Below are 12979 nucleotides of genomic sequence, written 5' to 3'. Positions count from 1 at the left end.
TACTGGCTTAAATTAGTGTCTGAGGTTGTTTTAAGATTTTCCTTTGTAATAATATGCCATGTTGATGGGTCCAAATTTCCCCCATGTGCATAAAACCAATTCTTGGACCTGTCGGGCCAATTTTTTGTGTAGCTGGAGTGACCCCTTCTGCAACCATCTTGGCCTCAGGTGATTTCCACTTAGGCAGGGCTCTCTTGTAGCCATCTGTCCCCAAAACATGGTGATACTCCTTTTTCTCATCAATTTCCTTTTTTTTTTCTTCACCTTTCAGAGCTTCATCCGATTCCTTATACTCCACAAACTCGTGTGAGTGATCTTTTATCTTCTCTAGTGCTCGAGTGAATTGTGGAGTCTTCTTTTTATCCCTGATGCAGTTGTTGTATAATCTTTTCTTCCATGCCTGAAATTGTGTGGCCATCTTCTTAAGATCTCATTTCTTGACTTTCAACCATTGGCTATCTGTGAGACCCTGTGGTAGGTTGAAATGTGACATGACGGTATCCCAAAGCAAATCTTTCGATCTTTGGTCAATGTAACTAACTCCTCGATCTACCTTTTGCCGATTCCATTCTCGAATGATAATTGGTATTTGGTCCCTAACAATAACTATGCATTGATTTATAAATTTACGGGCATTCTCATAAGGATCAATCGGCTCGCCATCTTCGGCGACTTCATTGATGTTTAACTTTATGTCATCGCCCAACTTTCTGGCCCGGCCTCGTATCCTTCTAGAAGATTGGCTCGATTCGGAGGGCTAAAAGAAGAAAGATTTGTCGATATATATGCACAAATCAATTAATACAACTAATGATCACCAGGCTTAATATATATATACCTTGCCACACATTGTTAATTATCTAACATTTTCTTCGCCATCATTTTATACGTCTATTGGTTCTTGCTCAAGTCCATCAACGGATTCGTTTAGAAGTTCTGAGATGTCATGTCGTCATTCTCTTGGTATAGGGAGGAGCGTATGATGTCGAACAAGTCATCTCCATGGTATATACCGCTATCGTCCATGGCTTAACTAATCCAAAAGAAAGATAGAACGATTTAGCATTTTAAATTACAATGCACTAAATAATCAAAAACTGAATCATAGTATAGTTTGCCGCAGGCGAGGTTCACTCTGAGAGGCTAGGGACGATGGTGCGGAGGATTAAAATTTACTTATGCATCTCGAATAATTCATTTAATGCAACAATATACAGTATCACTAATATATCTCGAATAATCCAGTTAATGCAACAATAATATCACATAATATCACTAGTACATATCGCCCAATCAAACTGATCACCAAACAAAGAGTTGTTGTAGTACTATGCGGCAGTGAACACCTAAAGAGAAGGTACCATCACAGGATCATAGCTCGAGTGAGATTCCTGAAGAAACTGCGGGGTATTTGAGAACGTGACGTCCAACAAAACCATGTAGCAACGGACCTGCTCGTCCTCCTCCCTGACACGGCGACGTACCAGCTCCTCGGGGGACCGGCTCCCTCTGCACCGATAGTGGCCCACTCGACCGCCATCATAGAAGCTCTGGGTCAACGATGAGACCCCGGTTCCTCACCAAGTTGCATGCCCCGAAAGGTAGCACCTCCCAATGCCAGCCCGACGGAGCCCAGTCATGGACATGGCGCCTCTCAAACGGGTCGACGACCCCGAGTCCACGACGAGGATGCGGGCTGGCCATCGTCGTCGAGAACAAATTCCTATGAAAACAAATTCATATGCGATAATTTTCATTTTATTATGCTACTCATATTTAATAACCCATGCGAGAACAAATTCCTATGAAAACAAATTCCTAGGTCAGGCATCATCCCGGACATGGCGCTTTGCGGTGGTTGTCTGGGACTCCTCACTAGCGATCGTCGGGGAGTCCTCACCGGTGATCATCCGGGACTCCTTGTCGGCGATTGTCGGGGAATCCTCACCGGTGATCATCGGGGACTCCTTGCCGACGATTGTCGGGGACTCCTCCCCAGCGATCATCGGGGACTCCTCACCGGCGATCGTCGGAGACTCCTCTGACGATCGTCGGAGACTCCTCTGACGATCGTCGGAGACTCGATCCTCACCGGTGATTGTCGGGGATTCGATCCTCATCGGCGATCGTCGGGGACTCATCACCAGCGATCGTCGGGTACTCCTCACCGGCGATCGTCGGGGACACCATATTGCAAATTTATTTATCATCATACATATGCTTATCATACATATTGCAAATTAATTTATGGTCATGCATATTGCTAATTAATTTATCATCATACATATAAACAACATATTGCAAATTAATTAATTATTAGTATAAACAACATATTATCATACAACTTTTAACAACATCATAGAACATGCATATCATCATATATTCATCATACATATAAACATATTGCAAATTGAATCATCATATATTGCGAGAAAAAAGAAAAAATGCTCGAAGGGGCTGGCCAGTGGGTTCTCACCGGCAGGGCCTGGGCGGAGCGTAGTCTGGGCGGTGGGGCGAGGCAGCCGACGGATGGGCTCGGGTGGCGGAGGCGAGGCGGCCGATGAAGAGGCTCGGGTGGCGGAGGCGAGGCGACCGATGAAGAGGCTCGGTCGACGGAGGTGATCGGGCAGCGGAGGGTCTGGAGGCGGCGTGGGGGTAGACGCGGGCGAGGTGGTGCAGGCGCGGCGACAGTGCAGCAACAAGCAGGGAGCTGAGAGACGGCAATCACCGATGGCTACGAGTGGATCGGCGACGGCGTCGGAGAGGATTTCAGCAGCCTGGTGGCGTTGAAGTGCCATGTTCTCCCGGGTGGTAACGGGCACCGCAAGAACACGCGCTTATATAGGGGGAGACCTTTAGTCCCAGTTGGTGATACCAACCGGGACTAAATACTCTTTAGTCCCTGCTGGTATCACCACTCGGGACTAAAGGTCCTCCTTATCGACGATCCAAATTCCGTGTGGGGAGGTGGACCTTTGGTTTTATTTCTTTCTTTATTTGTTTTCTTCTTTTTTTAAACATAACAATTTTTGTTTTTAGATTTTGAATAACATTTAGAATGTTTAGTGTTTTTGAGTGAATCTTTTTGCCTTAGGTCATAAAAATTATAAACTTTCTGTTAGTGCCATTGGTTTTCAAATTTGAATAGTTTAAATTTGAATTGTTTGAAATTTGTGTGAATCACTCGTTTGTGAATAACTTTAGTTTGAAAATAGATTTTTGAATGATTATTTTTCTTATTGTTTAATACTAGTGTGTTCTATTAGTTTGTTCAATTTGAGAATTTCTAGGATATTTTAAATAGTTCTTTATCAGTATGTTACAAAATATTGTACAAATCCCTCCAAAACCATTTCTGTTCATTTGAAGTATTTAAAATATTTCTATAAGAAATATTCTTAAATAATTCCAAGAAAATTCTAGTAAGTCACACATGATATATATGATGACCTTGCCAAGTTTCGTCTCAATCCAAATTAATATGATTCACAAACATACTCCAAAACCATCTGTGTCCAGGTCGAAACTTGGACAAGTTTACATTGCCAAGTTTCTCCAATTATTCTCAAACATTGTGGACATGTTCTAATCACCTAATAATGTGTCCACACCAAGTGGTGCATCATGGAGAATGGATCCACTTGTCCAAATCCCCCCAAACCCATTTATGTTGATTTCTAGCTAGAATTAAGAAATTTTGCATTGTCAAGTTTCCTCAATTGGTTGCAAACATTTTGGACACACTCTATTCCTGAAGTAATGCCACCACACCAAATGGTGCATTAGGGGAATAGATTTGCATAACCAGATCTAGGAAAATCTATTCCTGCCCATTTCTAGGGTTTAGAAAGTTTACATTGGCAACTTTCATCATATAATCCCAAAATGGGCGATCAACCTCATTTCCATCTACCCTTTGATCCTGTTAAATCTCAAGACAAGAAGAACCCTTTTACTTTCCCAAAACAGCATCAAACACCTTCTCGTGATTTGGTAAAAACCCTCTTTTAATGCCTTTTACAATTCCCCTTGATATCAAAATTTTACTAGAGCTCATACTAGTTACCTTGCATCTCTAGTAAACTTGGCTTGGCCATAGATCAATTATTGCTGGGTGAAGCCCCACCCTTACCATCCCTTGAAACCAAGAACAGCTTTGTCCCACTCCTCAGTGGCCATTACTCCATTGTAAAATGAATAACCAATTGGAAAATAAACGAAATGCATAACAATATAGTATAATTTTGATAGGAAGTTGCATAATTAATTTTGCACTTTTTAATTAATTGTTTCAAAAGACAAAATGCCCTAGCTCTTACAAAGATTCTGGCGTCAGAAAGGGGCAGCAAAGTGAAACTTTTTGCTTGATTGTGTGAAGGTAACCCCTAGGAACACCCAAAACACATGTATACCCTAATTCTTAAAAATATTTCCTCCGATTTGTCCGAAACGAGACTTTCCAGCTATAACGTTATGACGGTGGAGTCGGTCACATCCTAGAGTAGGATCTTAGGGTATAAGGTTGTTTCTTAGCGGATGTCCCTTGCTTATGATTGCACCGTAACCATGGAGAATATTTCATCATTTAATAGGACTAGTAATCATGCACGTGCAACGCACGTCTTAAATAAAATGAGTTCGCATGGCATCATAGTAAAATATTTTTATCAAAAAATTCAGATGGCTACAAAATATTTTTTAAAAGTGTGACATATTTGGGATCCAACACACGTATCATAATCTATAGTAAAAACATCTATTTTGAATCTGATTTTTATTTAATGAGTTTTTTCACCGAGCCATTTAAACGTGTGTGATTCCCAACTAAATGAGAACGTGTGTAACACGCGGTCCATAAACATGTCTCCGCATAAAATTCATGTTCACACACAAATTGTATTATAATGGTCACAAAAGTATATTTTAAAAATCAGAAATAAGCATGTCTTGAAGGTCCATCTTTTGAAGCAATGAAGGTCCATCTATAGATGCGATCTATGATGCTTCGTTCAATGGATGGGATATTGTTTTTAGCTTCATTCTCTTCATACTTTAAAATATGCACCAAAAATTGCTTCCTCAGTCCAAAACCATCCTACACATGCATTATACAACATTGTTATAACAAGTTTGTATGTGCAATAATATGTATACAAATAAGCATTGTGTAGACACTCACATGGCCCACCAAAATAAGGAGTTCTCAGTTATCACAACGCTATATGGAATGAATATAATCAAATCGGTATCTCGCGACCTGCCCACGCCCACACTACAAGCTCGTACTTGCCTACGGGAAAGTTCAAGAGGCGGAGAGGAAAAAGTACCTAGTTATGTAATTTAGAGATGGTAGTTTCTGATACAGGGTGCCTCATTTTAACTCCCTTTTAGGTAGAACTTTATTTGTATTCTAAACACACTCCATTTTATTGATTAAAAAAGTTCATAGGGATACAATGTAGATCTGAAGGATTAAGGAGCCACACATGGCGTCCTGAAAAAAGGCATAGACTATGCGTAGCAAGGCTATGTGACTCCAGATTAGTTTCTCCTCTTTCAAAGATGATGGAACAGCGAGAGAACTGCTAAGACGTAAGATTAATCTCCTTAATAATGCTAGAGTGTAGCCCACCTGTATTTTCATGGATATCTTTGGTCACACCTTGACAGTCTGAAGCTATCTGTATATCTGCAAGTGATAAGTTAAGGACAAGTGAGAGCGCTTCTTGACAAGCCAAAGCCTCCGATAATATTGGGTCAGCCACACCATGGTTAAACATAGCATAAAAATAGCGGTTTCTCATGCCACCTTACAAATGGTGGGTTGCAGTGCGGGTGACAAGAATCTAAAGCACATGGTACTACATGGCCTAGTAAAAGAAGAATCTATAAGACCCGATCCCACAGCTGTTGAAATATGATTTCATATACGGGCGAGAGAATATCATGTGACTGTGGGATACATTGGATGGCTAGGTGGGCCTACTCAATTTGAAACCAGGCGTGATGGGAGGCCATGATTTGAATTGTGCATGGATACAGTTAAGGCCTTGTTTGTTTACAGAGACTAGAATAAAAAAAATTCTTTTAGTTCCTATGTAATCAAACAGGAGGGACTTTTATTTAAGGAACTAAAAAAAGACTTTACTGAAGGAACTTTTTTCTTTAGTCCCTGGGACTAAAAAAAAAGTCTAGTCCCTTGAAACGAAACACCCCGTAAACAAAATCCATGTTGGAGAAGCACACTCGTTTAGCGGGAACTTGGGATGCCATGCAAGGAAGTCCGCTTCAAGTTTGTTGGACGTCTTAATCTGTAGAATACTCTCGATGTCTGGCTGATAAAAGTGCAGCTGGAGTAGGGCGTGCCATCGGGGGTTGAGAACATCAGCGACCCACTTGTTGGCACCGTCGCTTTGCAGTTATCGGCGTCATGAGTGGTCACGAAGGATCCAAGGATCATGCCATATTCGAACTTGGGAACCGTTTCCGATCCTTCAAATGATCTTACTTTAGCAGCTCAAGCCCATATACAATAGTTTGCCATGTCGAGGACGCATTGCCAACATCTATCAAGAATCTATTAAGGGTAGACTTGGCCATGAGAAACCTGGCCCGGCCATACCAACCCAAACTCAGTCCGAAATTTCCGGGCCAGGCCGGGCTTGCCCACAAAGTAAACGGTTTCATATCTTGGAGTCCAATTTTCCATATGATTTGGGCCTAAGCATGATGTCCCATGACACCAAGTGAGTTCGTCGTTTCCTGTGAATCACTCCTCTCCAGTACTTATGTATCATTTTTGTTAGGCACTCAAGCGTGAGAGGACTAATCTCACAACTCCCAGCCCCGCGCCCCCCTCCCACGGGCAACTCGGGCGGCGGCGGGGATCTCCTTCCCCTAGCCTCCTCACCACATTCCGCCAACCTCGTCGTCGGTCGGGGCGGCCGATGCAAGCCCCTTACGGTAGTCGGAGGCAGGATCCCGTTCTTTCCGCCTTGAAGGGCTGGTGCGGGGCGGTCTCGACAGGAGGCGGAGTCAAGCGGGCGCGGGGATCGACAGCTCAGCGGTGGCAGATCACGGTGGCGGCGGCCTCATCGGGACTATGCGGTGGAGTCGGCCCGTTGTACATTGGTTGCGTACCCGCAGCGGCGGTGGGTTAGATCAAATCTGATCCCGGTGGCGGGGGTGTGGTGGGCCTGGTCTCCTGTCAGATCCGATCCGACTGGTACGACCTTCATGCGTGGCGACGATGATTGGTAGCGGTTCCATGCACACGATGTTGGATGGAGGGTCCTCAAGAGGATCCGGGTGAAAACCCTACTCTTGGGACGTTGCCAAGGTCGGCGATGGCGGCGTCTTTCTACGTCATCCCCTTCTTGAAGGCATCATTGGAGACAAGCTTTAGACCCTCTATTCGCTACTCATGTGTCGTACCCCTCTTAAGGGTGTCATTCTTGGAGGTGTACATAGGCTCGAGGGACCAGTGGACGGCATCTACGATGCAGCGATGTTCCCTGTGACACATCAACGTCGTAGAGTCTCGGCGGCGAGGCGCATCAAAGTCTCAATGACGGATGGATGATGATGAATGCGCGTACGGTGGAGGCATTGTCTAGCGCCGCGAGGGCATCGATGGCAGGCTTGGCAAGGTCAATGTGTCAGTACGTGCTCTGAAGATGGATGATGAAAGACGACGACCACGACCTATGAGAGTGCATCAAACCGATTTGTGCCCTAGACCCGGTATGTGGCTTGATCGGGGCATCCAGCTTTAGATGTGAGACTTTGGTGTGATGTCTATTTAGTATTCAGTTCGGACATTCGGCACCCCTTCATCATTGGATAGGAGTAGCGATAGATGTTGCCAAGATGACGGCTTCAGATATATTGATGTATTGTTTTGTAAGGTCTTTATGAATAGTTAATAAAATAACTGCATGCATCTTCCAGATGCACAAGTCGGGGCTCATCCTCCTTTTCTAAAAAACACCTAAGCTCCTCTAGCTATTTTTAGTCTAAACACACTTCACTTTATTGATTAAAAAAGTTTATAGGGATACAACGCAGATCTGGAGGATTAAGGAGCCACACATGGCATCTAAAAAAAGGCATAGATTATGTCTAGCGAGGCTATGTGACTCAACGTTAGTTTCTCCTCCTTTGAAGATGATGGAATAGCGAGAGAACTGCTAAGATGTAAGATGAATCTCCTTGATAATGCTAGAGTGTAGCCCACCGGTATTTTCATGGATATCTTTGATCACACCTTGACAGTCTCAAGCAATATGTATAGCTGCAAGTGATAAGTCAAGGGAAAGTGAGAGCGCTTCTTGACAAGCCAAGGCCTGCCATAATATTGGGCCAGCCACACCTCTAAATTTTATCGCCTAAGCTCCTCTCATTTGTCGGTGGCATGGAACCCCTATAGTAATCTAAACGCTCTTATATTAGTTTACAGAGGGAGTATTTTTGTAAGTAAATCTTTGATTCTCACAAAAAAAGTAAATCTTTGATTATTTTGCTAGTTTTAAACAAATTATTTAACATATATCAAAAAAAATTAATCGTGTATTTCAAAAAAATTGGAACTGTTCGAGACACATACGAAAATGTATAATGTGTACGGAAAAAGTAGTCATCAAAGACAAACTATTTGAGAAAAAATTAATCATCTATTTAAATAATGATACACATGTAAAAAATATTCTGGTGTATATAAATAATGTAGAACATGGATTGAAAAATGGAACATCAAAACATAAAAAAAATGATGATCGCGTAACAAACGATCTTAATCATACACTTAAGAAATGTTCAAGCTGTAAAAATAATGTTCCTAACATATACAGAAAATATACAATGTGTATAAAAAAAGTCATTAAACATGCATTTTTTAAACATAAATCATGTATTGAAAATGGTTAAACATATAATTTTTTGCCAATGTATACAAAAAAAAGAGAAAGAAGCAAAATAAACGAAAGAAAATTGAAGAAAAATAAAAACAATAATAAAAACAAAGGAACATAGAAATTTAAAGGAAACACATTAAATTGAGATAGAAATGAAGAAAATCAAAAGAGGCGACTGGTATATATCCTTATGTATGACCTTTCAAATAGCCCACAACGACACTAAGGCAGAGTTCTTTTCAACTTTTGATTCTCCAGGATCAGCTTTTGGGAAACTTTACCACAATCATCTTCCTTCAAAATCAGCCTGAATCAGCCATCGAGTTCTTGTCGGAGATTGTGGTCTGATATTATGGGCAAGTTGTATGTTGAAATATCATTAACGCCTCTGAACAAAAATTGGATGCTGGATTGCTAACACTTAGATGTTTCAAACAATTTATCATAAAATATGAGCATGAATACGATTTATGAATATCTTAGATAGATAAATATTACAGTAACGAAGGTTTTCGCGTTTTCTTTGCTACAAAAGAAGTTCCAGTACAAATAGATTGACTAATCTCCTGGTACAAGACTGGTAGCAATAGCCTCACGTGTTGCGGCCATGGTACCATCATCTTCGGGTGGTAGAGCGTTGGTGCCTGTAAATGGCAATGGGGTTGCACATACGCATCATTATCAAAGTTATCAAAATGCTCATCATGCAGCTAGCTATCATGAATGAAGTTGTCGAGACACATGTATGAAGTGACAATCATCTTTTGGGCATCTGGTTTGTACCGTGGTATGCCTCCGAGAATTAGTCATTTCATCTTGAGAACACCAAACGGGGCGGAGCAGCGGCTCCCGGCCTGGAGGCGAGCGTGCGGAGCGGAGGAGTGGGGCGGAGGGTCGGCGTTGGGCTGGCGGAGGAGCTGCTAGGGCGGGCACTCGGGTGGCGGCGCCCCTGGAACCCCACCACGAGGATGAGCGGGGAGTGGGGGATGCAGGGCAAGAGGAAGGAGTCGCACGACTCGTTTTCGTTCGTGCGGCTAGCCTCTAGTGGCATTTCCCTTGTAATTTGCGTTTGAAATAGGTGTATTGTCTCAAACTGGATCGTTTTATTTTATGGAAGTGCCTAGAATCGCCAGAATCAAGGTTTGCACGCGATTTTCGATTGCACTACCGATTCTAGCGATTGTGTGATGATTTTAGACAATCAAATCGAGTTCTTTTAAGCTTTTGATTTTCCAAACCTAGAATCACCAGAATCGAGCGAAAAGTACTAGGCCTAAGGTCCTTGTGAATTCATCCTCAGCAAGTGATTCATGCATCAAGAACATGTTCCTTTCCTCTGCGCTTGAATATGAAGGAACTTCTATGTTCTCTAACTAGTTTTCTTCCCGGATTTTCGTTTTAACTAGCAAATTATAAACCGAGCTCATCGAAATTTTTCGTTTTGCCAGCACTTCTCCAATGTTAGCTTTTTTGTAACTTTTTCATACTCAACAACTTGAGTTTTAAACCCAAAAACTTGTTTCTTCATAAGTCTAAAAACTTGTTAACAGACTCAAGATTTCTTTATAATATTTGAAACCTGTTTTCAGATTCATAAAATATTAGAGGATTCTATTTTTCTCCATAATTTATAAAATGTACATGAATTTGATAAATATGGAAGAATTAATAAAATGTTCAGGAATTCACATTAAGTTCATAAATTTTAAATTTTTCAAGCATTCAAAAAACTACCACAATTCCAAATAGTTCATGTATTTAAAAAATGTTTAAACATTTATACAGTTTTCCAAATTAGTAAAACTGTTTAAAAATTTGAAAATATATTTATAAATTTGAATACAGTTCATTAAATTAAAAGATTCATAAATTAAATAGTGTTAACAAATATTTTTTTAAATTTGTAAAAAAAATCATGAATTCATGTAATTTTTGTGTTTTCATAAATTTTCAAAAAAATTGAAAATGTTGACGAAATCAAGTAATTTTCGAAATATAAGAAAAAAATCATAAGACAAGAAAAAACAGAAAAATTAATCAGGGGAAGAACATCCCGGAAGTTGCCAAAAATCGGATGAGAAGCTCCTATAATGTTCAGGAATTTCCAATTCAAAAATGAGAGAGGATGATATGACTTCATCAAATAATAATATTGGTGGAGTAATTGAGTATTCTCTCATTTCGATTTTGAATATTGACAACAATTCTCATTCAAAAAATAAAATATTATGAGAGAAGGAAATATGACTCCTTCAATATATTTTGTTTGCAGATTCTTTAACTGTTATTTGGTTTTATCTCTGAAGTTTTAACATGTTTTGTGGAACATTTACAAAGCCCCAAAATATAATTTACAGAAGTTTTGTGTGTATTTTATTTAGTTTTGGTCTCTAAAAATTGTTCATTATTTTTATGTAGCTATAGTGTTTTCCTGTGTGTTTATAGTATTTTAGGAATTTAACTGATATTTTATTTTAGCCAAGAGACTTTCCTATGCACGATTTAGTTTTCGTAGTGTTTACTCTTCACCTTGGGCTATAGAAGCACAGCAGACGAAGCCCATTTCTATACCTCGCACACGCGAATTATTGAAATAGCAGACCGGCCCATTTAGCCCAGCGAGCACCCACCCCTCCACTTCCTTTTTTTCTGTTTTTCTTTCTCAGCTCTCCGCCACTGACTATGGGTCCCACCCTGTCATCCTCTACCTTGCAGCGTGTTCATCTGGGACACCGGAGCCGATCCAGAATCGATTGATTCAAGAAAAAGCATCAAAATAAACTGGTTGATTATCACCACATGTAAACCACCCTCTGCGTTTGACACGTGCCTCTGCGACCATCCACCGCTTCCCCTCCATGACCTTATCTATTCCCGAACGTCTTGTTCCACACATTTTTCCCCTCCTCCACCCCTGTTCGTCACTCCCGAGAGAGGAGTCCCATGGCAACGCCGCCACCTCCGCGTCGACGGGCTGCCGACGCTACATTGGAGCACCGCGCATCGCTGCCGCGGCTGCAGTGGAGCTCCGCCGCGCTGGTGTTGCGGCTTCACCGGGGGATGCAATGGTGTCCGCCGGTGCTGCAAACGACGAAGCACGCGCATCGCCGTCGCATGTTCATCCGCCCGTCCCTGCCATGTGCTTCACCACAGCAACCCCATCGGCGTCTCACTGCGTTGGAGCACCGCCGTGCGCGGTGGCAGCACTGCATTGACGCTTCGTCGGACGCCATCGTGGTGCTGCCATGAAGCTCGTGGCACCGGCGTGGCGCAGTGAAGCTCCACCGGTGGCGCACATCGAGATGCTGCCATGAAGCCCGCCACGCCGGCGTGGCGCAGTGAAGCTCCGTCGGTGGCACACGTCGAGGTGTTGCCATGGAGCTCGCTGTGTTGGCATGGCACAGCTTCACTGGTGGCGCACGTCGAGGTGTTGCCATGGAGCTCGCGGCGCAGAGTTGCGTTGAAGGGCCGCCGGAGCTGCAGTGAACCGCCAACGGTCGTTCGAGCTCCGACAAGGTTGGAATGAAGCTCCGACGAGGTTGCAGTGAAGCGCCGGGTCGGTAGCTGAAGCTCCGGCGAGGTTGCAGTGGAGCGCCGCGGCGGTCGTCGGAAGCTCCGGCGAGGTTGCAATGATGGACCCATGCTGCCATGGGAGACTGCTATGTGGTGCTGCTATGGAAGCTGTGTGGTGGCCTCCCGATCCTGCGGCCTCCCGATGCTGCTGCTGAGAGTATTTGAATCAGAAATCATCCACCAGATCTGTAGTCCTTGATTCGATGCGTTTCTTCTCTAACTCCGGCAGCACCCCTGTTTCGTCTCCGGTGAGCAACATTTCATGCATCCGATTTCATAGCAACGGCCGAACCGGTACGCTCTAAGACTCGGCCATCCATGATGAAACTAGCACAAGCACCATCTATATCGAGATTCAGGGAAAACTTCTTCCACACCATTCTGAATTGCTTTTGCTTGATCAGTTATAATAGCTTTTGGATGCCGATTTGACATACAAGTAAGCCATGCTTCAAATAACCAGACAAATGTTGGAGTATCTTCATTTGATAATA

General features: G+C 42.6%; 1 protein-coding gene across 1 annotated transcript; it reads left to right on the top strand.

Annotated features, from left to right (window-relative positions):
• The first annotated feature begins 11842 nt into the window (after positions 1-11842).
• On the top strand, positions 11843-12289 carry LOC123404615. Its single transcript, XM_045098558.1, has one exon. It carries the CDS (start codon positions 11856-11858, stop codon positions 12159-12161), a length of 306 nt encoding a protein of 101 aa, XP_044954493.1. The 5' UTR covers positions 11843-11855; the 3' UTR covers positions 12162-12289.
• Positions 12290-12979: the final 690 nt, after the last annotated feature.

This window comes from Hordeum vulgare, chromosome 1H (genome assembly GCF_904849725.1).
Source record: "Hordeum vulgare subsp. vulgare chromosome 1H, MorexV3_pseudomolecules_assembly, whole genome shotgun sequence".
NCBI classification, from domain to species: Eukaryota; Viridiplantae; Streptophyta; class Magnoliopsida; order Poales; family Poaceae; genus Hordeum; species Hordeum vulgare.
This window is presented reverse-complemented; position numbering and strand designations above follow the sequence as displayed.

Excerpts from the sequence above, each read along its gene's own strand:
- LOC123404615 (XM_045098558.1), top strand. The coding sequence starts at position 11,856 with ATGGCAACGCCGCCACCTCCGCGTCGACGGGCTGCCGACGCTACATTG.